This window comes from Cherax quadricarinatus, chromosome 54 (genome assembly GCF_038502225.1).
Source record: "Cherax quadricarinatus isolate ZL_2023a chromosome 54, ASM3850222v1, whole genome shotgun sequence".
In the NCBI taxonomy this organism is placed as follows: domain Eukaryota; kingdom Metazoa; phylum Arthropoda; class Malacostraca; order Decapoda; family Parastacidae; genus Cherax; species Cherax quadricarinatus.
The window spans coordinates 21181872-21205493 of record NC_091345.1 but is presented as its reverse complement, the minus strand read 5'-3'; the positions used below and the strand labels follow the sequence as shown (position 1 = coordinate 21205493).

Here is a 23622-nt window from a genome sequence, read left to right as displayed (position 1 = left end):
GCCGCAGCAATGCTCCAGTGATGTGTGCTGCTGCAGCAGTGCTCCAGTGATGTGTGCTGCTGCAGCAGTGCTCCAGTGATGTGTGCTGCTGCAGCAGTGCTCCAGTGATGTGTGCTGCTGCAGCAGTGCTCCAGTGATGTGTGCTGCCGCAGCAGTGCTCCAGTGATGTGTGCTGCTGCAGCAGTGCTCCAGTGATGTGTGCTGCTGCAGCAGTGTTCCAGTGATGCGTGCTGCCGCAGCAGTGCTCCAGTGATGTGTGCTGCCGCAGCAGTGCTCCAGTGATGTGTGCTGCTGCAGCAGTGCTCCAGTGTTGTGTGCTGCTGCAGCAGTGCTCCAGTGATGTGTGCTGCTGCAGCAGTGCTCCAGTGATGTGTGCAGCTGCAGCAGTGCTCCAGTGATGTGTGCTGCTGCAGCAGTGCTCCAGTGATGTGTGCTGCCGCAGCAATGCTCCAGTGATGTGTGCTGCTGCAGCAGTGCTCCAGTGATGTGTGCTGCTGCAGCAGTGCTCCAGTGATGTGTGCTGCTGCAGCAGTTCTCCAGTGATGTGTGCTGCCGCAGCAGTGCTCCAGTGATGTGTGCAGCTGCAGCAGTGCTCCAGTGATGTGTGCTGCTGCAGCAATGCTCCAGTGATGTGTGCTGCTGCAGCAGTGCTCCAGTGATGTGTGCTGCTGCAGCAGTGCTCCAGTGATGTGTGCAGCTGCAGCAGTGCTCCAGTGATGTGTGCTGCTGCAGCAGTGCTCCAGTGATGTGTGCAGCTGCAGCAGTGCTCCAGTGATGTGTGCTGCTGCAGCAGTGCTCCAGTGATGTGTGCTGCTGCAGCAGTGCTCCAGTGATGTGTGCTGCTGCAGCAGTGCTCCAGTGATGTGTGCTGCCGCAGCAGTGCTCCAGTGATGTGTGCTGCTGCAGTAGTGCTCCAGTGATGTGTGCTGCCGCAGCAGTGCTCCAGTGATGTGTGCTGCTGCAGCAGTGCTCCAGTGATGTGTGCTGCTGCAGCAGTGCTCCAGTGATGTGTGCTGCTGCAGCAGTGCTCCAGTGATGTGTGCAGCTGCAGCAGTGCTCCAGTGATGTGTGCTGCTGCAGCAGTGCTCCAGTGATGTGTGCTGCTGCAGCAGTGCTCCAGTGATGTGTGCTGCTGCAGCAGTGCTCCAGTGATGTGTGCGGCTGCAGCAGTGCTCCAGTGATGTGTGCTGCCGCAGCAGTGCTCCAGTGATGTGTGCTGCCGCAGCAGTGCTCCAGTGATGTGTGCTGCTGCAGCAGTGCTCCAGTGATGTGTGCTGCTGCAGCAGTGCTCCAGTGATGTGTGCTGCTGCAGCAGTGCTCCAGTGATGTGTGCTGCTGCAGCAGTGCTCCAGTGATGTGTGCTGCCGCAGCAGTGCTCCAGTGATGTGTGCTGCTGCAGTAGTGCTCCAGTGATGTGTGCAGCTGCAGCAGTGCTCCAGTGATGTGTGCTGCTGCAGCAGTGCTCCAGTGATGTGTGCTGCTGCAGCAGTGCTCCAGTGATGTGTGCTGCTGCAGCAGTGCTCCAGTGATGTGTGCTGCCGCAGCAGTGCTCCAGTCATGTCTTCTACAACAATGTAGTAGCGAGACCTCCAGTGGTATTTTATTATAAAATACTTAGAAAAATATAAATTACTAGAAATATTGAAATTTTTTTTTTCACTAAAATTATTACAAATTTTGGAGACTTATGTGAAGCAGGTTAGTGTGTGAAGCAGGTTAGTGTGTGAAGCAGGTTGGTGTGTGAAGCAGGTTAGTGTGTGAAGCAGGTTAGTGTGTGAAGCAGGTTAGTGTGTGAAGCAGGTTAGTGTGTGAAGCAGGTTAGTGTGTGAAGCAGGTTAGTGTGTGAAGCAGGTTAGTGTGTGAAGCAGGTTAGTGTGTGAAGCAGGTTAGTGTGTGAAGCAGGTTGGTGTGTGAAGCAGGTTAGTGTGTGAAGCAGGTTAGTGTGTGAAGCAGGTTGGTATGTGAAGCAGGTTAGTGTGTGAAGCAGGTTGGTGTGTGAAGCAGGTTGGTGTGTGAAGCAGGTTAGTGTGTGAAGCAGGTTAGTGTGTGAAGCAGGTTAGTGTGTGAAGCAGGTTGATGTGTGAAGCAGGTTAGTGTGTGAAGCAGGTTGGTGTGTGAAGCAGGTTGGTGTGTGAAGCAGGTTGGTGTGTGAAGCAGGTTGGTGTGTGAAGCAGGTTGGTGTGTGAAGCAGGTTGGTGTGTGAAGCAGGTTAGTATGTGAAGCAGGTTAGTGTGTGAAGCAGGTTGATGTGTGAAGCAGGTTAGTGTGTGAAGCAGGTTGGTGTGTGAAGCAGGTTGGTGTGTGAAGCAGGTTGGTGTGTGAAGCAGGTTGGTGTGTGAAGCAGGTTGATGTGTAAAGCAGGTTGGTGTGTGAAGCAGGTTGGTGTGTGAAGCAGGTTGATGTGTGAAGCAGGTTAGTGTGTGAAGCAGGTTGGTGTGTGAAGCAGGTTAGTGTGTGAAGCAGGTTGGTGTGTGAAGCAGGTTAGTGTGTGAAGCAGGTTAGTGTGTGAAGCAGGTTGGTGTGTGAAGCAGGTTAGTGTCTGAAGCAGGTTGGTGTGTGAAGCAGGTTAGTGTATGAAGCAGGTTAGTGTGTGAAGCAGGTTGGTGTGTGAAGCAGGTTAAGGTGATTGCCGATCGTTGAAAAGTGGTGAAAAACGACGCAAGTGCAATGGTGACGTTTATTTGTGAAACGTTTGACGCAACATAAACGTCCCGATGGTGCACATTTATGTCGAGGTTCACAAAACAGCAACATTATCAATCTATGAACACGTCAGAGGTTCAGTATCGGTTATTAACAATTATGCACCATAAATGTTGCTACTAGACTATATTTTCCCGAAATATAACGTCAGTTGGAGTATTGGAGGGTGGATGGTCCGTCCACTAAGATCCTGTCATCTGGACCTGTCAAGGCTTTGATCATGGTGTCACGGCAGGTAGAACAAGGCTTGAAGCTGATATGTGTCGGGGCTCAGAGACAGGCATGTTACTGATGGAAGGGGAGAGAGAGAGAGAAAGAGTGGAGGTAGAGGGAAAGAGGGAGGGAGAGAATGATGGACGGGACGGATTAAAAGAGAGCAATACATTCTTATTTTAGTATCAGTTTTTGACGTTTTGCGCATGAAGTCTAGTAGTTGATGTTTAAATGTACTGGTGGGGATGGGGGTTATGAGGCAAGAGGCGGGGAGGAGAGGTAGAGCGAAGGGTTGGTGTAGGTAGAAGGTAGGTGGGGATAAGTAACAAAAAGGCATGATGCCGTGTCTGGAAGAATACACAAATAACCCGCACATAGGAGAGAGAGGAGCTTACCACGACTTTGTAAATGGTTCAAGTCTGACCGAAACGTCGTCGTAAGCTCCTCTCTCCTATGTGCGGGTTATTTGTGTAGGTGGGGATGTTGTGGGATGTAGGATAAGTTGTGAGTTGGGAGGTATTAGACACCGGCTAGAAAATCTGGATTAATGTGTAGTGGTTTTAATGTTGTGGTAGAGAAGTACCTCACTTCATGTGTGTAGTGATGAGAAGTGTCACAGCATTATTTCTGATCTCTAAACACACACACACACACACACACACACACACACACACACACACACACACACACACACACACACACACACACACACAGACACACAGACACACACACACACACACACACACACACACACACACACACACACACACACACACACAGACACACAGACACACACACACACACACACACACACACACACACACACACACACACACACAGACACAGACACACACACACACACACAGACACACACACACACACACACACACACACACACACACACACACACACACACACACACACACACACACACACACACACACACACACACACACACACACACACACACACACACACACACACACACACACACACACACACACACACACCCATACTCTCTCCTCTCTCTCCCTCTTTCTACCCTTTCTCTCTCCTCTCTCTCCCTCTTTCTACCCTTTCTCTCTCCTCTCTCTCCCTCTTTCTACCCTCTCTCTCTCCCCCCCACACCCCCTCCCTCCTCTAGCCTTCTGTCTGCGGTAATAAAAAAAAAAAAAAAAAAAATATGGGTGGCCTTAGAGGACGGAAAACCAGAGATCTGGTAGACGAACCAGGGAGGAAAGACTGGGAGTTAGAGCTCCAAAAAAGGGAGGAAGAGTGGGGAAGGAAGATAGTAGAGCTTGGTAAGAAAATGGAGGAGCGGATAGCTGAAGAGTGCAGGAAGTGGGAAGTACAGGTCTTAGCAGCAGAAGCTAGGATACAGTGCTTAGAAGAGAAACTGCAAAGCCTGAAACAGATTAGAGAGACAAATGACAATTCAGATGTGACATCAGGAAATTCAAAGTCAGGCGCAGACAAGGGGATGGTAAGCAACAACGGAGACATGCCGTACACGAAGGCCCTATCAGACCCACGTGGGGCCAGGGAAAAGACGATGAGCACACTGAGATCAAACGACAGGTCTGGAGACAACGAAGGAAATTCAAAGTCAGGCGCAGACAAGGGGATGGTAAGCAACAACAACGGAGACATGCCGTACACGAAGGCCCCATCAGACCCACGTGGGGCCAGGGAAAAGACGATGAGCACACTAAGATCAAGCGGCAGGTCCGAAGACAATGAAGGTTTGTTATATGCAGAGATTCTAACAGCCAACTGCAGTAGCAAGGGACAGCTGGTCAGGAAAGACAGTTCACTGAGAATAGAAGTTTCAGATATGACAGGGACTGAAGGCAAGAACATGTCAATGGAAGGAAATAAAACGCCTCAGAGGAAGCAGATGGAGACTCAGTGGGAGGAGGAAAGGGCGAGGTCAGTTTTTGTGTACGGGCTCCAAGAAGCCAAGGGGGCCAACTTTGAAGAAATAAAACAGGAGAAAAAAATGATTGAAGGCATCATGAAAACAATAGGGGAGGGCAATATGACCCAGGTGACAAATTTTCAGAGAATTGGGTGGTTTGCGAGTGGAAGGATACGGCCTGTCAGAGTAACTTTCAAGGAAGAATCAGTTCGAACCAGGATTCTGCAAGAGAAAGCAAGACTGAGGGACAAAGAGGGGTACCAGAGAGTATACCTCGACCGCGACAGAACACAAGAAGAAAGGACTACACTGAAAGAGAGGGTACAGAGACGCAAGGAGGAACGAGAAGCAATGAAAATGAGCAGGACCCAGACACAGGAGGAAGGGCAAACACACCCCACAGAATCTCCCACCAAAAGACTCCACCCGCGACATTCCCAACGCAACTGAGCAACCTATACTACAACCCACTCACTGTTCCCTCTGCCACCAACCCCCATATCACAAACCTCACCCCAACAGCTGCCCCTTATGGGCATTCTGACCCCACCTCCATCAACACAAACCCCACCTACACCACAGCCCCATATAGGCCCCCACCAAGGCTCTCGCTCCCCCAACCCCAATATACTTGCATGACCACAATGATAGAAAAGAAACTAAAGGTTTGGTACACAAACGCGGATGGAATAACGAATAAACATGAGGAGTGGAATGAAAGAATCAGTGAAAAATCCCCAGACATCATAGCAGTCACAGAAACAACTCGCTGAGACAATAACAGACACAATCTTCCCAACAGGATATCAGATCCTGAGGAAAGATAGAAGGAGTAGAGGGGGAGGAGGGGTTGCACTGCTCATAAAACACCAATGGGGATTTGAGGAAATGGAAGGCATGGACATGATTGGAGAAAGAGACTACATTGTAGGTACAATTCAGTCCGGAGAACATAAAGTAGTCATTGGAGTGATGTATAACCCACCACAGAACTGCAGGAGGCCAAGAGAGGAGTACGAAGAAAACAACAGGGTGATGGTGGACACACTGGCTGAGGTGGCAAGAAGAGCTCACTCGAGCAGAGCAAAGTTACTGGTAATGGGCGATTTCAACCACAGGGAGATCGACTGGGAAAACCTGGAGCCACATGGGGGTCCCGAAACATGGAGAGCCAAGATGATGGATGTGGTACTTGAAAACCTCATGCATCAACATGTCAGGGACACAACCAGAGAGAGAGGGGAGGATGAGCCAGCAAGACTGGATCTTGTGTTCACCCTGAGCAGTTCAGACATCGAGGACATCACTTACGAGAGGCCCCTTGGAGCTAGCGATCATGTGGTTCTGAGTTTTGACTATATAGTAGAGTTACAAGTGGAGAAGGTAACAGGAACTGAAGGGGACAGGCCAAACTATAAAAGGGGGGACTACACAGGTATGAGAAACTTCCTGCAGGAGGATCAGTGGGACAGAGAAATGGTAGGAAAATCAGTAAACGAGATGATGGAATATGTGGCAACAAAGTGCAAGGAGGCAGAGGAAAGTTTTGTTCCCAAGGGAAACAGAAATAATAGGAAGACCAAAACGAGTCCTTGGTTTACCCGAAGGTGTAGGGAGGCAAAAACTAAGTGCAACAGAGAATGGAAAAGGTACAGGAGGCATAGGACCCAGGGAAACAAGGAGATTAGTAGAAGAGCCAGAAACGAGTATGCGCAGATAAGGAGGGAGGCCCAGCGACAGTATGAAAACGACATAGCATCGAAAGTCAAATCTGACCCGAAACTGCTGTATAGCCACATTAGGAGGAAGACAACAGTCAAGGACCAGGTGATAAGGCTGAGGAAAGAAGGTGGAGAACTCACAAGAAACGATCAAGAGGTATGTGAGGAGCTCAACACGAGATTTAAGGAAGTATTTACAGTAGAGACAGGAAGGACTCTGGGGGGACAGACCAGATGGGGACACCAACAAGGAATACACCAACAAGTGTTGGACGACATACATACAGATGAGGAGGAGGTGAAGAAACTGCTAAGGGACATCGATACCTCAAAGGCAATGGGACCGGACAACATCTCTCCATGGGTCCTTAGAGAGGGAGCAGATATGTTGTGCGTACCACTTACCACAATCTTCAACACATCCCTGGAAACTGGGCAACTACCTGAGGTATGGAAGACGGCAAATGTAGTTCCCATTTTCAAAAAAGGAGACAGAAAAGAGGCACTAAACTATAGACCTGTGTCATTGACGTGTATAGTATGCAAAATTATGGAGAAGATTATCAGGAGGAGAGTGGTGGAGCACCTGGAACGGAACAGGAGTATAAATGCCAACCAGCACGGATTCACGGAAGGCAAATCCTGTGTCACAAACCTTCTGGAGTTTTATGATAAAATAACAGAAGTAAGACAAGAGAGAGAGGGGTGGGTTGATTGCATCTTCTTGGACTGCAAGAAGGCCTTTGACACAGTTCCTCACAAGAGATTAGTGCAGAAGCTAGAGCATCAGGCGCATATAACAGGAAGGGCACTGCAATGGATCAGAGAATACCTGACAGGGAGGCAACAACGAGTCATGGTACGTAATGATGTATCACAGTGGGCACCTGTGACGAGCGGGGTCCCACAGGGGTCGGTCCTAGGACCAGTGCTATTTTTGGTATATGTGAACGACATGACGGAAGGGTTAGACTCAGAAGTGTCCCTGTTTGCAGATGATGTGAAGTTAATGAGGAGAATTAAATCTGATGAGGACCAGGCAGGACTTCAAAGAGACATGGACAGACTGGACACCTGGTCCAGCAAATGGCTTCTCGAATTTAATCCTGCCAAATGCAAAGTCATGAAGATAGGGGAAGGGCACAGAAGACCACAGACAGAGTATAGGCTAGGTGGCCAAAGACTGCAAACCTCACTCAAGGAGAAAGATCTTGGGGTGAGTATAACACCGAGCATGTCTCCGGAAGCACACATCAATCAGATAACTGCTGCAGCATATGGGCGCCTGGCAAACCTGAGAACAGCATTCCGACACCTTAGTAAGGAATCATTCAAGACACTGTACACCGTGTATGTCAGGCCCATACTGGAGTATGCAGCACCTGTTTGGAACCCGTACTTGATAAAGCACGTCAAGAAACTAGAGAAAGTACAAAGGTTTGCAACAAGGTTAGTTCCAGAGCTAAGGGGAATGTCCTATGAAGAAAGATTAAGGGAAATCGGCCTGACGACACTGGAGGACAGGAGGGTCAGGGGAGACATGATAACGACATATAAAATACTGCGTGGAATAGACAAGGTGGACAAGGACAGGATGTTCCAGGGAGGGGACACAGAAACAAGAGGCCACAATTGGAAGTTGAAGACACAAATGAGTCAGAGAGATAGTAGGAAGTATTTCTTCAGTCATAGAGTTGTAAGGCAGTGGAATAACCTAGAAAATGACGTAGTGGAGGCAGGAACCATACACAGTTTTAAGACGAGGTTTGATAAAGCTCATGGAGCGGGGAGAGAGAGGGTCTAGTAGCAACCGGTGAAGAGGCGGGGCCAGGAGCTAGGACTCGACCCCTGCAACCACAAATAGGTGAGTACACACACACACACACACACACACACACACACACACACACACACACACACTGTGTTGTATCACAGTGGGCGCCTGTGACGAGCGGGGTCCCACAGGGATCAGTCCTGGGACCAGTGCTATTCTTGGTATATGTGAACGACATGATGGGAGGGATAGACTCAGCAGTGTCCCTATTTGCAAATGATGTGAAGTTAATGAGGAGAATTAAATCAGATGCCGGTCAGACAGGTCTACAAAGAGACCTGGACAGGCTGGATGCTTGGTCCAGCAACTGGCTCCTAGAATTTAACCCCGCCAAATGCAGAGTCATGAAGATCGGAGAAAGGCAAAGAAGACCGCAGACAGAGTATAGGCTAGGAGGCCAAAGACTGCAAACCTTACTCAAGGAGAAAGATCTAGGAGTGAGTATAATACCGGGTACATCGCCAGAAGCACACATTAACCAGATAACTTCTGCGGCATATGGGCGCCTGGCAAACCTGAGAATAGCGTTCCGGTACCTCAGTAAGGAATCGTTCAAGACTTTATACACTGTGTACGTCAGGCCTATACTGGAGTACGCAGCACCAGTTGGAACCCACACCTGGTCAAGCACGTCAAGAAATTAGAGAAAGTGCAAAGGTTTGCAACAAGGCTGGTTCCAGAGCTAAGGGGAATGTCCTATGAAGAAAGGTTAAGGGAAATCGGTCTGACGACACTGGAGGATAGGAGGGTCAGGGGAGACATGATAACGACATACAAAATACTGCGTGGAATAGACAAGGTGAACAGAGACAGGATGTTCCAGAGATGGGACATACAAACAAGGGGTCACAATTGGAAGCTGAAAACTCAGTTGAGTCAAAGGGATGTTAGGAAGTATTTCTTCAGCTACAGAGTTGTTAGAAAGTGGAATAGTCTGGCAAGCGATGTAGTGGAGGCAGGAACCATACATAGTTTTAAGACGAGGTATGATGAAGCTCATGGAACAGGGGGAGGGAGGACCCAGTAGCGGTCAGTGAAGAGGCGGGGCCATGAGCTATGAATCGACCCCTGCAATCACAAATAGGTGAGTAGACACTTGCTTACTTTTGGGTGTCTCTTAGCCCTTTCCTCTTATATTATTTTTCAGAATGCGTCTTTGTTTACCTTGTTGATCAATCACAGTCATTACTGGCTCTCCTGCTGGCTACCCTCTCATGTAGAGGCTGGCAGGTGCAGCCCAAGAGATGGTGAGGCAGAGTTGGAGATGTAGGTGAAGATACAGAGGGCGTTGGAAGTGGAGATGGCGGTGAGATTGGAGGCTAGGCCGTCCTTGCTACGTCAGTGTGTTCTTATAACAAGCTGTTGGGTTCTTCTGGGTCTTGTCCCTGAAGCTTCCCCAGCTCTGCCTTCCTTCTCTACCCTTCACATCACCCGGCATTCGCTTCTTGTTCAGTGAGCCACCAGCACTTACACGACACTCACAAACATACTCATTCTCTCTCCGCTCCATTTTATCTGTACTCACCGAGTTGTGTTTGCGAGGGTTGATACACTGCTCTTGACCCCTCTTGGACCGGCTTGACCTGTGTTTGAGTATGTGTGTGCTGCATTGCACTCTCCTCATCCCCAGTCACCGCATGCGTGCACTCACTGGATTTAGCAAGAATGGAATAACAAGTTGTGGGAGATTTAAAAGTGTAGGCACGCGCTCTTCCCTACTCTCCCAGAGGTGTTGGTAATATCGGCTTACATCTGTACATCTCCGGTGGTCCAGTAGTGTGTCCTCCCTAGCCTACTGCCTCTAATGGAACTTACCTCTTGAGAACCTACTGCCTGTAATGGAACCTACCTCTTGAGAACCTACTGCCTCGTGAGAATGCATAACCTACCTCGTGAGATTGCATAACCTACTTCTAAAAAACAGGGAACCTGCCTCCTTAAAAGTCTTACCGCCTGAGTATCCGTAACCTGATTCGACCTTGCTCGTTATTAGCAACCTTGAGAAGCATCTGGCTACCCACAGTTACTCAAGTTCTTCCTCTGAAAATCTTTAGAGATCGTCCTCAAAATAGTGAGTCAGTGTAAAAGCAGCTGTTGAACTGGCACATTGAAATGCGAGTTATTATCAGTGAAAAACTACCAAGTTGAACTGTTGAATATTGTTCATCTGTGCCACCGGCAACAGTCAAATTATCTCAGTTAATAGTGTTCCTAAAGTTGCCAAGCTGACCTATCAACTTGCTAAATTGATCCAGTGAACGTTGCCTAAAATAATTCCAGTGGCAGGCCTTAAGTGATGCAGGAGAATTGTGGCGTCTATAGATAGTAGTGCAGGTCCCTGGTGTGGTACTGAGGATAGTGGAGTTCAAAGGGAGAGACTGTAGTGATGTTGGTGTGGGTGTGCGAGTGTGTGGACAAGACTCACAGTAAAAATATATCAGAACATTGGCCGCTATTAGCCATGGGATTAGCAATGAAGGCCTCTAGCGTGTATTTCTATACCGTTAAGTGTTGAGAAGTTTTGCACGATTGGTTATGGTAGTATATAAGCCTGCGTATTATTGTGTTAAAGTTTTGCAAGTGTTGAAAAGTTATACTATAGGACAATATTGACTATATCAGTGGTTGAGATACAATAACTTACGGTTTTCTTTGCGCTGTGAGCACACACGGAGTTGAAAAATGCTTTGCAACATTGTTGGTGCTTCTGAGTAATATTTCAGTCTTTGTTGCAGTTGTTAATTACAATAATATTGATTGTACGCAGTGCTAGAAGCCATAATGACCATAACACCATCAAGAGTCATTACACAAATATTTATACCTGGAAGAGAAATCACTCAAAACAGTTGAGTTGAACTCAACTGGGATACTTGCACGAACTTCTGCGATATTTGAGAAATTAATTCTATTGCGTTATAGTTTTCTACTTTGTTGAGTGTTTGTGTCGATGACGTGTGAGACGGAGGAGGAAGAAAAGTGCATGTTAAGTAGTTCCATGAAGCACTACTGCTACTCGACTGGTTGCAACAACTGTCACCACCGCGCCAAGCTCTTTTGCCACGCCTCATAAATTGCGTAGAAAATATTACAAGAACAAGAACTATTAAGGAAAACTGTATAAAAGTTTGCACGGTTTATCTATCATATGTAAACACCGTGATCACGAAAAATGTGTTCCCATCCCCCACACACATCCCGTTAACAAATAAAAATCGAAAGTGGTTGAACCATTTACTGTACCTTTACTCTCATTCCTTCTCCTTGCTCCCACCTTTTCACATATTTCTTCCCCACCTTACCAAGGCTCTAGTCATAGTTATTTTTATTTTTTTATTAACACATCGGCCAATTCTCACCAAGGCAGGGTGGCCCGAAAAAGAAAAACTTTCATCATTCACTCCATCACTGTCTTGCCAGAGGGGCGCTTTACACTACAGTTATAAAACTGTGACAACTCCCACTTTGTTTCAGATTCTTTGTCTTTTAACCCCACACCTCTTGACAACACCCGAGCATTCACTTCTCTTACAACCCCATTTATAAATATATTGAACAACCATGGTGACATCACACATCCTTGTCTAAGGCCTACTTTTACTGGGAAATATTTTCCCTCTCTCCTACATACTCTAACCTGAGCCTCACTATCCTCGTAAAAACTCTTCAGAGCTCTCAGTAACCTACCTTTTATTCCATATACCTGCCACATTGCCCCCTATCCACCCTGTATTTATGAGAAAAAGTGTATAACATTTAACAGACTTTCAAATCGTACAGTTTTTCTGGGCCTATAATGAAGTCCCTTTACTAACTGTACCACCTGACCTTAACTCTACCACTACCACCTTTGTTGTGAGGAGTGCACTAGGAGGCTTGTGCGCTGCCTCACCTTCCCTACTCTTCCGCTCCTCATTGTTGCCTACATTTGCTCAGCTGCTGGGTCATACCCTGGCTCATTTTCTATAGCTGAAAAACCTTTCACCAACCTATTTTTAAACTATCCTCACTTCCCCGCTCACCCTACCGGGTCTTTTCTGTCCTCTCTAGATTGTACCTTTATATACTTTGAAAACTTACTTAAAACAGCTAGTTCTCTCAAAATAGTGAGTTGTCTCAGCACTGTGAGTTGTCTCAGAACATTCAGTTGTCTCAGAACATTCAGTTTACCTTAACATTTAAGTGTCTGCGGTAGGTAGACATTGAGGGTCGTAGTTCTCCGGACTAAAAACTCCGCTTGTTTTCTGCAACATTTTAATTGCAAGTGTACAGCAAAAGATGATAATATTACAGATAAAGATGCAGCTCTGATCCCTGTGGGTTTCGCGCTTAGGTTTTATTGTATTAGTAGTAATAATAGTAATACAAATAAAGATGACATACCAGTACGTGTCGTGTTAATAAAGTATGCAGACTGGGGTAGTAGTGCAGATTCCCTCTTCTTGTTAAAACTTTGTTAATTTCTTGTTTGGTTCATGTTAAATAATGTTAACCTGCAGCGTACTCGTGTTACAAAGAATAATTTATAACTGGGTGAAATAGTGCGTGTTTGGCGAAGGTATTGTTTGTGTGTTAGTGTTGAGAAGTAATCTGCACTGTGAGGGAGGGAAGAGTGACATGTGAAGAATGGAAGGGAAGGAAGAGATGGTGTGAGGCAGAGAAGAGATGCTGGGAGGGAAGGAAGAAATGGTGTGAGGGATGGAAAAGATGCTGGGAGTGAATAAATGGTGTGAGGGAGCGAAGAGATATGAAAGGGAAGCAAGGAAGAGAAAATCATAAGCTACTTTGAGACAAGTGTTTAATAGATGATACAACGCAAACTGTACATCATTCACCATTCACTCACTCACTTTCACTCTCACTCGCTCTCACTCACACTTTCTCAATCTCTCTCTCAATCTCATTCTCTCATTCTCATTCTCTCATTCTCATTCTCAATCTCTCACTCATTCTCTCTCAATCTCATTCTCTCATTCTTTTTCATTCTCTCATTCTTTCATTCTCTCTCATTCTCTCAATCTCTCTCATTCTCTCTCAATCTCTCTCATTCTGTCTCATTCTCTCTCATTCTCTCATTCTCTCTCTCATTCTCTCATTCTCTCTCATTCTCTCTCATTCTCTCTCTCTCTCTCTCTCTCTCTCTCTCTCTCTCTCTCTCTCTCTCTCTCTCTCTCTCTCTCTCTCTCTCTCTCTCTCTCTCTGCTCTTTATATTCTTGGTGATGGCAGGTGATAGCTACGATGTTATTATATCTCCTCTGAGACTCTGCCATCGACTAGTCAGGTTGGTCATGCGTGACACCCTCCCATCTTCTCCACACCCAGCATGATACCCTCCCATCTACACAAGCAGCATGATACCCTCCCATCTCCTCCACACCCAGCATGACACCCACTTCTTCCACACTTAGCATGACACCTTCCCATCTTCTCCACACCCACCATGACACCCTCCCATCTCCTCCACACCCAGCATGACACCCTCCCATCTCCTCCATACCCAGCATGATACCCTCCCCATCTCCACAACCAGCATGACACCCTCCCATCTCCTCCACACCCAGCATGATACCCTCCCCATCTCCACACCCAGCATGATACCCTTCCCATCTCCACACCTAGCATGACACCCTCCCACCTCCTCCACACCCAGCATGACACCCACCCTCCCCTCCTCCACACCTGTCAAGGTAAAAGTTACATGATTGACTCTAGCTTATTACTTAGAAATGAGGTCAATCATTCATCCAGTGAGAGACGCAAGCCTTTACAAATCTTTGCCTTTGTTTAGTGGAGCTCTGACTTGACGGAGATGTACAAACAATATATAACAAGTATACGCTGAACAACTGTGATAAATGGTTTAAAAACCGGCAAGTTGAAAATTGAGACACTTATGCAACATATGGGAATCTTTATTGAAGAAACGTTTCGCCACAGTGACTTCATCCGTCCATACAAAGGAGAATAATGTAAGGAGAGGAGGAGTTTGAGGTAATCAGTCCCTCAGCCTGGAGTCGATGTGTTCAGTCCATCAATCTTGTAGAATGTACAGCATACGACCGTAGACGTGGCTTATGCACTGTAGTCAGTTGAGGCGAAGCAGGAGGCGGCGGGGTCATAGTGGAACCATCCACTAGTCTAAGTAGGTGTTCGTCCGAAGGTTGGACAAGTGTTGAAGAATTCTTTGTATCAAGATCTCATGATGTTGCAGTGTCTGACATGTGTGATAAATGGTTTAAAAGCCGACAGGTAACTGTAACACTTACCAAAATTACTTCTGATGTCACCTGGCACTTGCTTCCACTACTAGATAACATTTCAGTACACTTGATCACTTCTGTAAGTGGGACATTTGAAGAAGGAGATATCCAGTACGTAAATATGACACGTTGACAAGCTCTTGTAGTAATGATCATACCTGACTCACGTGACCTGTCACCACTTAAGTTTGAACCTGACCTTGCATAAACCCTACTAACTGCATCCTGTTCAATTTGATACAGGAAAAGGGGATAAAGAATGCTATAGTTGACCAGGTATGGGCTACCTGGCTTGAGTACTTGCTGCTGCTGCTTCTGGATAAGTCGCCAATTAGCACTAATGTCTAGCTTACTGTCAAGATCGTTGGGTGCGTCTGAGCCTCGCTGACTGGTTACAACACACTTACATACCCTTGATGTCAAGTTCCCAACACTTGAGAAGTGACTCCTGGCTTGATCTAGATGCTACTAAAAACACTTTTGGAGCCTGGGCTCTATTAAGCTAATATTGCAGAGCAAACACTTAGAGCACACAATAATTAGACATAACTAACTTTCTCGTTTCTGTACTAGGGTATCATTAGTCCGGCTTCCTTATGGAAAAAAACGGGAACGAAACACCTGGCTGCCCTCACTCGGAGACTACCCACCCAAGTTGTCGTTGGCAGGGGCGAGAGTAATTCCGTCACGCTTTGTGTGACAGAATGTCACCATTCTATCATTCATAACTCTTCATCAGTGAGACCTGGTAAATCCAGTGAGTTTGCTCTCTCTCGCTTTGCAGTCACAGCAACGAGTCATCAGATGACTCTTGGAAGTTGTCATTGACGGGAAAAATTCCCCTTTTCCCCATGGCCAAGAGGGGGACAATAAGAGTACAAAAAAACACTGACCTACTGACAAGGGAAGAACTAAGATTCCTCACAACATCCTGTTACAAGTAACTTGTTTCACACACTTCCCATATATATTTGCATTGTATGTTTATCTGTTTTGCTGGCCTAATCTAGGTAGTTTGGGAGAGTGGTTAAGAGCCTGGGAAGAGTGAAATTATGGTATAGAGTCTCATTAATTGTTGGGTGTTAATTAATATTAATTAAATCAGAACGGAAGTATTTGGGGTGTGACGCAACAACCAGGTTGATTAATGTGTCAACACGGATACACGGCCTTGGATCTAGTTGAGAGAGCTTAAGAGGCGTGTGAGTTTCTGTCTCCTAATATCATGTTTATTTTTCCACTGTGATCTACCTTGTCCATAATTACTATAGCATTTGCTTCGTCTGTTTCGTAAGGCGAAGTCCAGGATCTTTCCTTAATTCATGGTATAACTTAACACATGTTTGAGAACAGTTGTGTTGCAAAGGTCTGAGCTTTGGTAGATTTTAGGGGAAAAATAACATATTAGGAAACAGGAGAACTGACGCGCCTCTTAACTGAAGATCATTTTAGAGATAACCTCCGCTGCCTGTTTCCAGACTAAGTTATCTGGTTGATAGCCTGATGAACCAAGCTGTTAGTGCTAGCCACACTCAGTTCAAGGTAGACACGATTATACAAGCTGTCCCTGGCGCCCGGTCACATGCAAGTACAAATGAGTACACGAGTACACCGGTACAATCACAAAATATGTCTATTTTATTTTATCAGTGTATACACGATACTTCATGATTCTTTTATTTTATTAAATTTAAATTTTTAAATAGTGATATATTTATATAATTTTAATGGAAGGTGAATGTGTTATATTTTGTGTATACTGGTGATTATGATATAACACCAGTAACACTATTTTGTGTTAATAATGTAAATTATTTCTTTAACAATGTTATGGTGTTGCGACTGTGATGTAAACATCGCCTTAACGTCAACGTATCTACCATTGTTGAACATTGTGTTGTACCACAATGTTTGTGTCTTATCACTGGTGACGCTTCTTACTACGAACAATATTTATCACTGGTGACGCCTCTTACTACGAACAATATTTATCACTGGTGACGCTTCTCACTACGAACAATATTTATCACTGGTGACGCTTCTCACTACGAACAATATTTATCACTGGTGACGCTTCTCACTACGAACAATATTTATCACTGGTGACGCTTCTCACTACGAACAATATACTCCATCATATTATTCTCCTTATACTCATGATGTTGCTGCCTTTATCTCCTCCATTAATGATCTAAAATGCTCACTAAAATGCGTGAATGTTGGGGTGTGTGTGTGTGTGTGGGGCATGTTATTGCACCCACTGCTTCTCTCACGCACACTACATTCATACGACTCGCACACACACGCTACGCTAATCCCATCTTGCGTCCTGCCAATTATTTGCGTCCTGCTCTTCAACGTTGGATTATGTACGTCCTGCCTTCTTCGCCGGAATGCCTCAATATTCTACCTTCGTACGCCGTACAATTTACCACCATACGCATCTTCGCCTTGTGTATGTGTACGTGTATGGCCACACAGAGGACGTACACTCTGTCGCTGCGTGGAGGGTGGGCGCCTATGGTGGGTTGCGGAGGAGAGGTGAGGTGGGGCACAGGCTCCTCCATCACCCGTATCAACGGCCACACCATGGCACTGCCCACGCCCATACCCCATGCCTGGGGGCATGCCCACGCCTACCATGAGGTATGCAACATCTTCTGTGCCTTTTGTAAACACTGCTTACTGCCCACATTGGTAATGTAACACAAAATACCTGTTGAAGAATCTCAGTGTATCTGGTAAATAGAGTTCTTATATATAATAAGTTTGCTATGTATAATAAGTACACTGTTATGTTTACATTACCTGACACATTTTCTAAATACACTGTTCTGTTATATAAAGATGGTACGTGATGTATGCCAGGGAAAATTACCCGACACTGGTCGTAATTCTAGCATTTTAAATTTCTCTATGCTGCTTAGTCTGTAATTTATGATATATCGTTTGTAAATTCCTGGGTCAACTCTCCTGCTGCCTGGTCTCTTACTTGGTAGCTTGATTTGTCAGGCTAGTGGTGCTAACAGCACGCACTCCAACATACAGCACCGCAGCCTGACTGATAAGTAAGGAATGTCACAAACTTACCTAGGACACTCTTGAAGACAGGAGTCTGTTAGTAATCCATTTTATGTATGAAAGGAGAGTGTAGAGAAATGGTTCAGAGAACTGACAAGTTGATCAATAAAGATACCCAAGTGTTGCACATGTCTCTAATTCATCATGAAGGGAGGGTGTTGAAAAGTCTTGGTCCCATAACACTTATTGGATTTCTTTTTAGTGTACTCATAACATCCCTAGTTTTCCTTTGTAGTGTTTTACAGACAACTTCCATATAGTAGACAATAAGATGATACTGTCTGTGTACTTTCTCTCTCTCCTCTCAACACTCCACTCTCTCACATCCACTCACAACACTCCACCCCCTCTCACATCCACTAACAACACTCCACCCCCTCTCACATCCACTAACAACACACTACCCCCTCTCAAATCCACTCACAACACTCCACCCCCTCTCACATCCACTCACAACACTCCACCCCCTCTCACATCCACTAACAACACACTACCCCCTCTCAAATCCACTCACAACACTCCACCCCCTCTCACATCCACTCACAACACCCCACCCCCTCTCACATCCACTAACAACACACTACCCCCTCTCACATCCACTCACAACACACTACCCCCTCTCACATCCACTCAAAACACTCCACCCCCTCTCACATCCACTCACAACACTTCACCCCACAACACTGCCAGTCTACCGTCCTTCACTCTACACCGTCCAGTCTACTGTCCCTCACTCTACACCGTCCCTCACTCTACAGTCTACACCGTCCAGTCTACCGTCCCTCACTACACCGTCCAGTCTACCGTCCCTCACTCTACACCGTCCAGTCTACCGTCCCTCACTCTACACCGTCCAGTCTACCGTCCCTCACTCTACACCGTCCAGTCTACCGTCCCTCACTCTACACCGTCCAGTCTACCGTCCCTCACTCTACACCGTCCAGTCTACCGTCCCTCACTCTACACCGTCCAGTCTACCGTCCTTCACTCTACACCGTCCAGTCTACCGTCCCTCATTCTACACTGTCCAGTCTACCGTCCTTCACTCTACACCGTCCAGTCTACCGTCCCTCTACACCGTCCAGTCTACCGTCCCTCACTCTACACCGTCCAGTCTACCGTCCCTCACTCTACACCGTCCAGTCTACCGTCCCTCACTCTACACCGTCCAGTCTACCGTCCCTCACTCTACACCGTCCAGTCTACCGTCCTTCACTCTACACCGTCCAGTCTACTGTCCCTCACTCTACACCGTCCCTCACTCTACAGTCTACACCGTCCAGTCTACCGTCCCTCACTACACCGTCCAGTCTACCGTCCCTCACTCTACACCGTCCAGTCTACCGTCCCTCACTCTACACCGTCCAGTCTACCGTCCCTCACTCTACACCGTCCAGTCTACCGTCCCTCACTCTACACCGTCCAGTCTACCGTCCCTCACTCTACACCGTCCAGTCTACCGTCCCTCACTCTACACTGTCCAGTCTACCGTCCTTCACTCTACACCGTCCAGTCTACCGTCCCTCACTCTACACCGTCCAGTCTACCGTCCCTCTGCACCGTCCAGTCTACTGTCCCTCACTCTACACCGTCCAGTCTACCGTCCCTCACTCTACACCGTCCAGTCTACCGTCCCTCACTCTACACCGTCCAGTCTACCGTCCCTCACTCTACACCGTCCAGTCTACCGTCCCTCACTCTACACCGTCCAGTCTACCGTCCGTCCCTCTACACCGTCCAGTCTACCGTCCCTCACTCTACACCGTCCAGTCTACCGTCATCCACTCTACACCGTCCAGTCTACCGTCCCTCATTCTACACCGTCCAGTTTACCGTCCCTCACTCTACACCGTCCAGTCTACCGTCCCTCACTCTACACCGTCCAGTCTACCGTCCGTCCCTCTACACCGTCCAGTCTACCGTCCCTCACTCTACACCGTCCAGTCTACCGTGCCTCACTCTACACCGTCCAGTCTACCGTCCCTCACTCTACACCGTCCAGTCTACCGTCCCTCACTCTACACCGTCCAGTCTACCGTCCCTCACTCTACACCGTCCAGTCTACCGTCCCTCACTCTACACCGTCCAGTCTACTGTCTCTCACTCTACACCGTCCAGTCTACCGTCCCTCACTCTACACCGTCCAGTCTACCGTCCCTCACTCTACACCGTCCAGTCTACCGTCCCTCACTCTACACCGTCCAATCTACCGTCCCTCACTCTACACCGTCCAGTCTACCGTCCCTCACTCTACACCGTCCAGTCTACCGTCCCTCACTCTACACCGTCCAGTCTACCGTCCCTCTACACCCTCCAGTCTACCGTCCCTCTACACCGTCCAGTCTACCGTCTCTCACTCTACACCGTCCAGTCTACCGTCCCTCACTCTACACCGTCCAGTCTACCGTCATCCACTCTACACCGTCCAGTCTACCGTCCCTCACTCTACACCGTCCAGTCTACCGTCCCTCACTCTACACCGTCCAGTCTACCATCCCTCACTCTACACCGACCAGTCTACCGTCCCTCTACACAGTCCAGTCTACCGTCCATCACTACACCGTCCAGTGTACCGTCCCTCACTCTACATCGTCCAGTCTACCGTCCCTCTACACCGTCCAGTCTACCGTCCCTCACTCTACACCGTCCAGTCTACCGTCCCTCTACACCGTCCAGTTTACCGTCCCTCACTCTACACCGTCCAGCCTACCGTCCCTCACTCTACACCGTCCAGTCAACCGTCCCTCGCTCTACACAGTCCAGTCTACCGTCCGTCACTCTACACCGTCCAGTCTACCGTTCCTCACTCTACACCGTCCAGTCTACCGTCCCTCACTCTAAACCGTCCAGTCTACCGTCCCTCTACACCGTCTAGTCTACCGTCCCTCACTCTACACCGTCCAGTCTACCGTTCCTCACTCTACACCGTCCAGTCTACCGTCCCTCACTCTACACCGTCCAGTCTACCGTCCCTCACTCTACACCGTCCAGTCTACCGTCCGTCCCTCTACACCGTCCAGTCTACCGTCCCTCACTCTACACCGTCCAGTGTACCGTCCCTCACTCTACACCGTCCAGTGTACCGTCCCTCTACACCGTCTAGTCTACCGTCCCTCACTCTACACCGTCCAGTGTACCGTCCCTCACTCTACACCGTCCAGTGTACCGTCCCTCACTCTACACCGTCACTCAGCGACCTTGTGTCCTCACCTTTACCACATGACTTGTCTCATTCCTCCTACCAATAGTCTTCATTTTTCCTTTATCTTCTCTGCTCTCACTCCCTCACTTCCACCTCCTCTCCCTCACTTCCACCTCCTCTCCCTCACTTCCACTTCCTCTCCCTCACTTCCACTTCCTCTCCCTCACTTCCCCGTCCTCTTCCCCACTTCCTCTCCTCTCCCTCACTTCCACCTCCTCTCCCTCACTTGCCCCTCCTCTCCCTCACTTGCCCCTCCTCTCCCTCACTTGCCCCTCCTCTCCCCCACTTCCCCCTCCTCTCCCCCACTTCCACTTCCTCTCCCTCCTCTTGTTCTTACCTCCACTCCACCTCCGCCCCCTCTCCCCTTGTACTTTCTCGCCTCTCTCTCCCCATAGTACCCATCTTCCTCACCCTGCTCGCCTCCTCTTCCCTTCACCTCACCCTGCTCGCCTCCTCTTCCCTTCACCTCACCCTGCTCGCCTCCTCTTCCCTTCACCTCACCCTGCTCGCCTCCTCTTCCCTTCACCTCACCCTCCTCGCCTCCTCTTCCCTTCAAATCACCCTCCTCGCCTCCTCTTCCCTTCACCTCACGCTCCAAGCCACCACTTCCCAACACCTCACCCTCCACGCCTCCTCTTCCCTTCACCTCACCCTCCTCGCCTCCTCTTCCCTTCACCTCACCCTCCTCGCCTCCTCTTCCCTTCACCTCACCCTCCTCGCCTCCTCTTCCCTTCACCTCACGCTCCTCGCCTCCTCTTCCCTTCACCTCACCCTGCTCGCCTCCTCTTCCCTTCACCTCACCCTGCTCGCCTGCTCTTCCCTTCACCTCACGCTCCTCGCCTCCTCTTCCCTTCACCTCACGCTCCTCGCCTCCTCTTCCCTTCACCTCACCCTCCTCGCCTCCTCTTCCCTTCACCTCACCCTCCTCGCCTCCTCTTCCCTTCACCTCACCCTCCTCGCCTCCTCTTCCCTTCACCTCACGCTCCTCGCCTCCTCTTCCCTTCACCTCACCCTGCTCGCCTTCTCTTCCCTTCACCTCACCCTGCTCGCCTCTTCCCTTCACCTCACCCTGCTCGCCTGCTCTTCCCTTCACCTCACGCTCCTCGCCTCCTCTTCCCTTCACCTCACCCTCCTCGCCTCCTCTTCCCTTCACCTCACCCTGCTCGCCTCCTCTTCCCTTCACCTCACCCTCCTCGCCTTCTCTTCCCTTCACCTTACCCTGCTCGCCTCCTCTTCCCTTCACCTCACGCTCCTCGCCTCCTCTTCCCTTCACCTCACCCTCCTCGCCTCCTCTTCCCTTCACCTCACGGTCCTCGTCTCCTCTTCCCTTCACCTCACCCTGCTCGCCTCTTCTTCCCTTCACCTCACCCTCCTCGCCTCCTCTTCCCTTCACCTCACCCTGCTCGCCTCCTCTTCCCTTCACCTCACGCTCCTCGCCTCCTCTTCCCTTCACCTCACCCTCCTCGCCTCCTCTTCCCTTCACCTCACCCTCCTTGCCTCCTCTTCCCTTCACCTCACCCTCCTCGCCTCCTCTTCCCTTCACCTCACGGTCCTCGCCTCCTCTTCCCTTCTCCTCACCCTCCTCGCCTCCTCTTCCCTTCACCTCACGCTCCTCGCCTCCTCTTCCCTTCACCTCACCCTCCTCGCCTCCTCTTCCCTTCACCTCACGGTCCTCGCCTCCTCTTCCCTTCACCTCACGGTCCTCGCCTGCTCTTCCCTTCACCTCACGGTCCTCGCCTCCTCTTCCCTTCACCTCACGGTCCTCGCCTGCTCTTCCCTTCACCTCACGGTCATCGCCTGCTCTTTCCTTCACCTCACGGTCCTCGCCTGCTCTTCCCTTCACCTCACGGTCCTCGCCTGCTCTTCCCTTCACCTCACGGTCCTCGCCTCCTCTTCCCTTCACCTCACCCTGCTCGCCTCCTCTTCCCTTCACCTCACGGTCCTCGCCTGCTCTTCCCTTCACCTCACGGTCCTCGCCTGCTCTTCCCTTCACCTCACGGTCCTTGCCTCCTCTTCCCTTCACCTCACCCTGCTCGCCTCCTCTTCCCTTCACCTCACGGTCCTCGCCTGCTCTTCCCTTCACCTCACGGTCCTCGCCTGCTCTTCCCTTCACCTCACGGTCCTCGCCTCCTCTTCCCTTCACCTCACCCTGCTCGCCTCCTCTTCCCTTCACCTCACGGTCCTCGCCTGCTCTTCCCTTCACCTCACGGTCCTCGCCTCCTCTTCCCTTCACCTCACCCTGCTCGCCTCCTCTTCCCTTCACCTCACGGTCCTCGCCTCCTCTTCCCTTCACCTCACCCTGCTCGCCTCCTCTTCCCTTCACCTCACGGTCCTTGCCTGCTCTTCCCTTCACCTCACGGTCCTCGCCTGCTCTTCCCTTCACCTCACGGTCCTCGCCTCCTCTTCCCTTCACCTCACCCTGCTCGCCTCCTCTTCCCTTCACCTCACGGTCCTCGCCTGCTCTTCCCTTCACCTCACGGTCCTCGCCTGCTCTTCCCTTCACCTCACGGTCCTCGCCTGCTCTTCCCTTCACCTCACGGTCCTCGCCTGCTCCTCCCTTCACCTCACGGTCCTCGCCTGCTCTTCCCTTCACCTCACGGTCCTCGCCTCCTCTTCCCTTCACCTCACGGTCCTCGCCTGCTCTTCCCTTCACCTCACGGTCCTCGCCTCCTCTTCCCTTCACCTCACC

At 49.2% G+C, this 23622-nt stretch overlaps 1 protein-coding gene across 3 annotated transcripts in view; it reads left to right on the top strand.

Moving 5' to 3' along the window:
* Positions 1-23622, top strand: part of LOC128699201 (adenosylhomocysteinase-like 1) — a 562478-nt gene that overhangs the window by 153460 nt on the left and 385396 nt on the right. The window contains exon 1 of one of the 3 annotated variants that reach the window (XM_053791785.2): positions 17156-17296. The exons of the other annotated variants lie outside the window; for them this stretch is intronic. Within the exon in view, the coding sequence (XP_053647760.2) occupies positions 17171-17296 (126 nt within the window). The 5' untranslated portion in view covers positions 17156-17170. Of the gene's footprint in view, positions 1-17155; positions 17297-23622 lie in introns of those variants that run through there. 3 annotated transcript variants of the gene reach the window in all.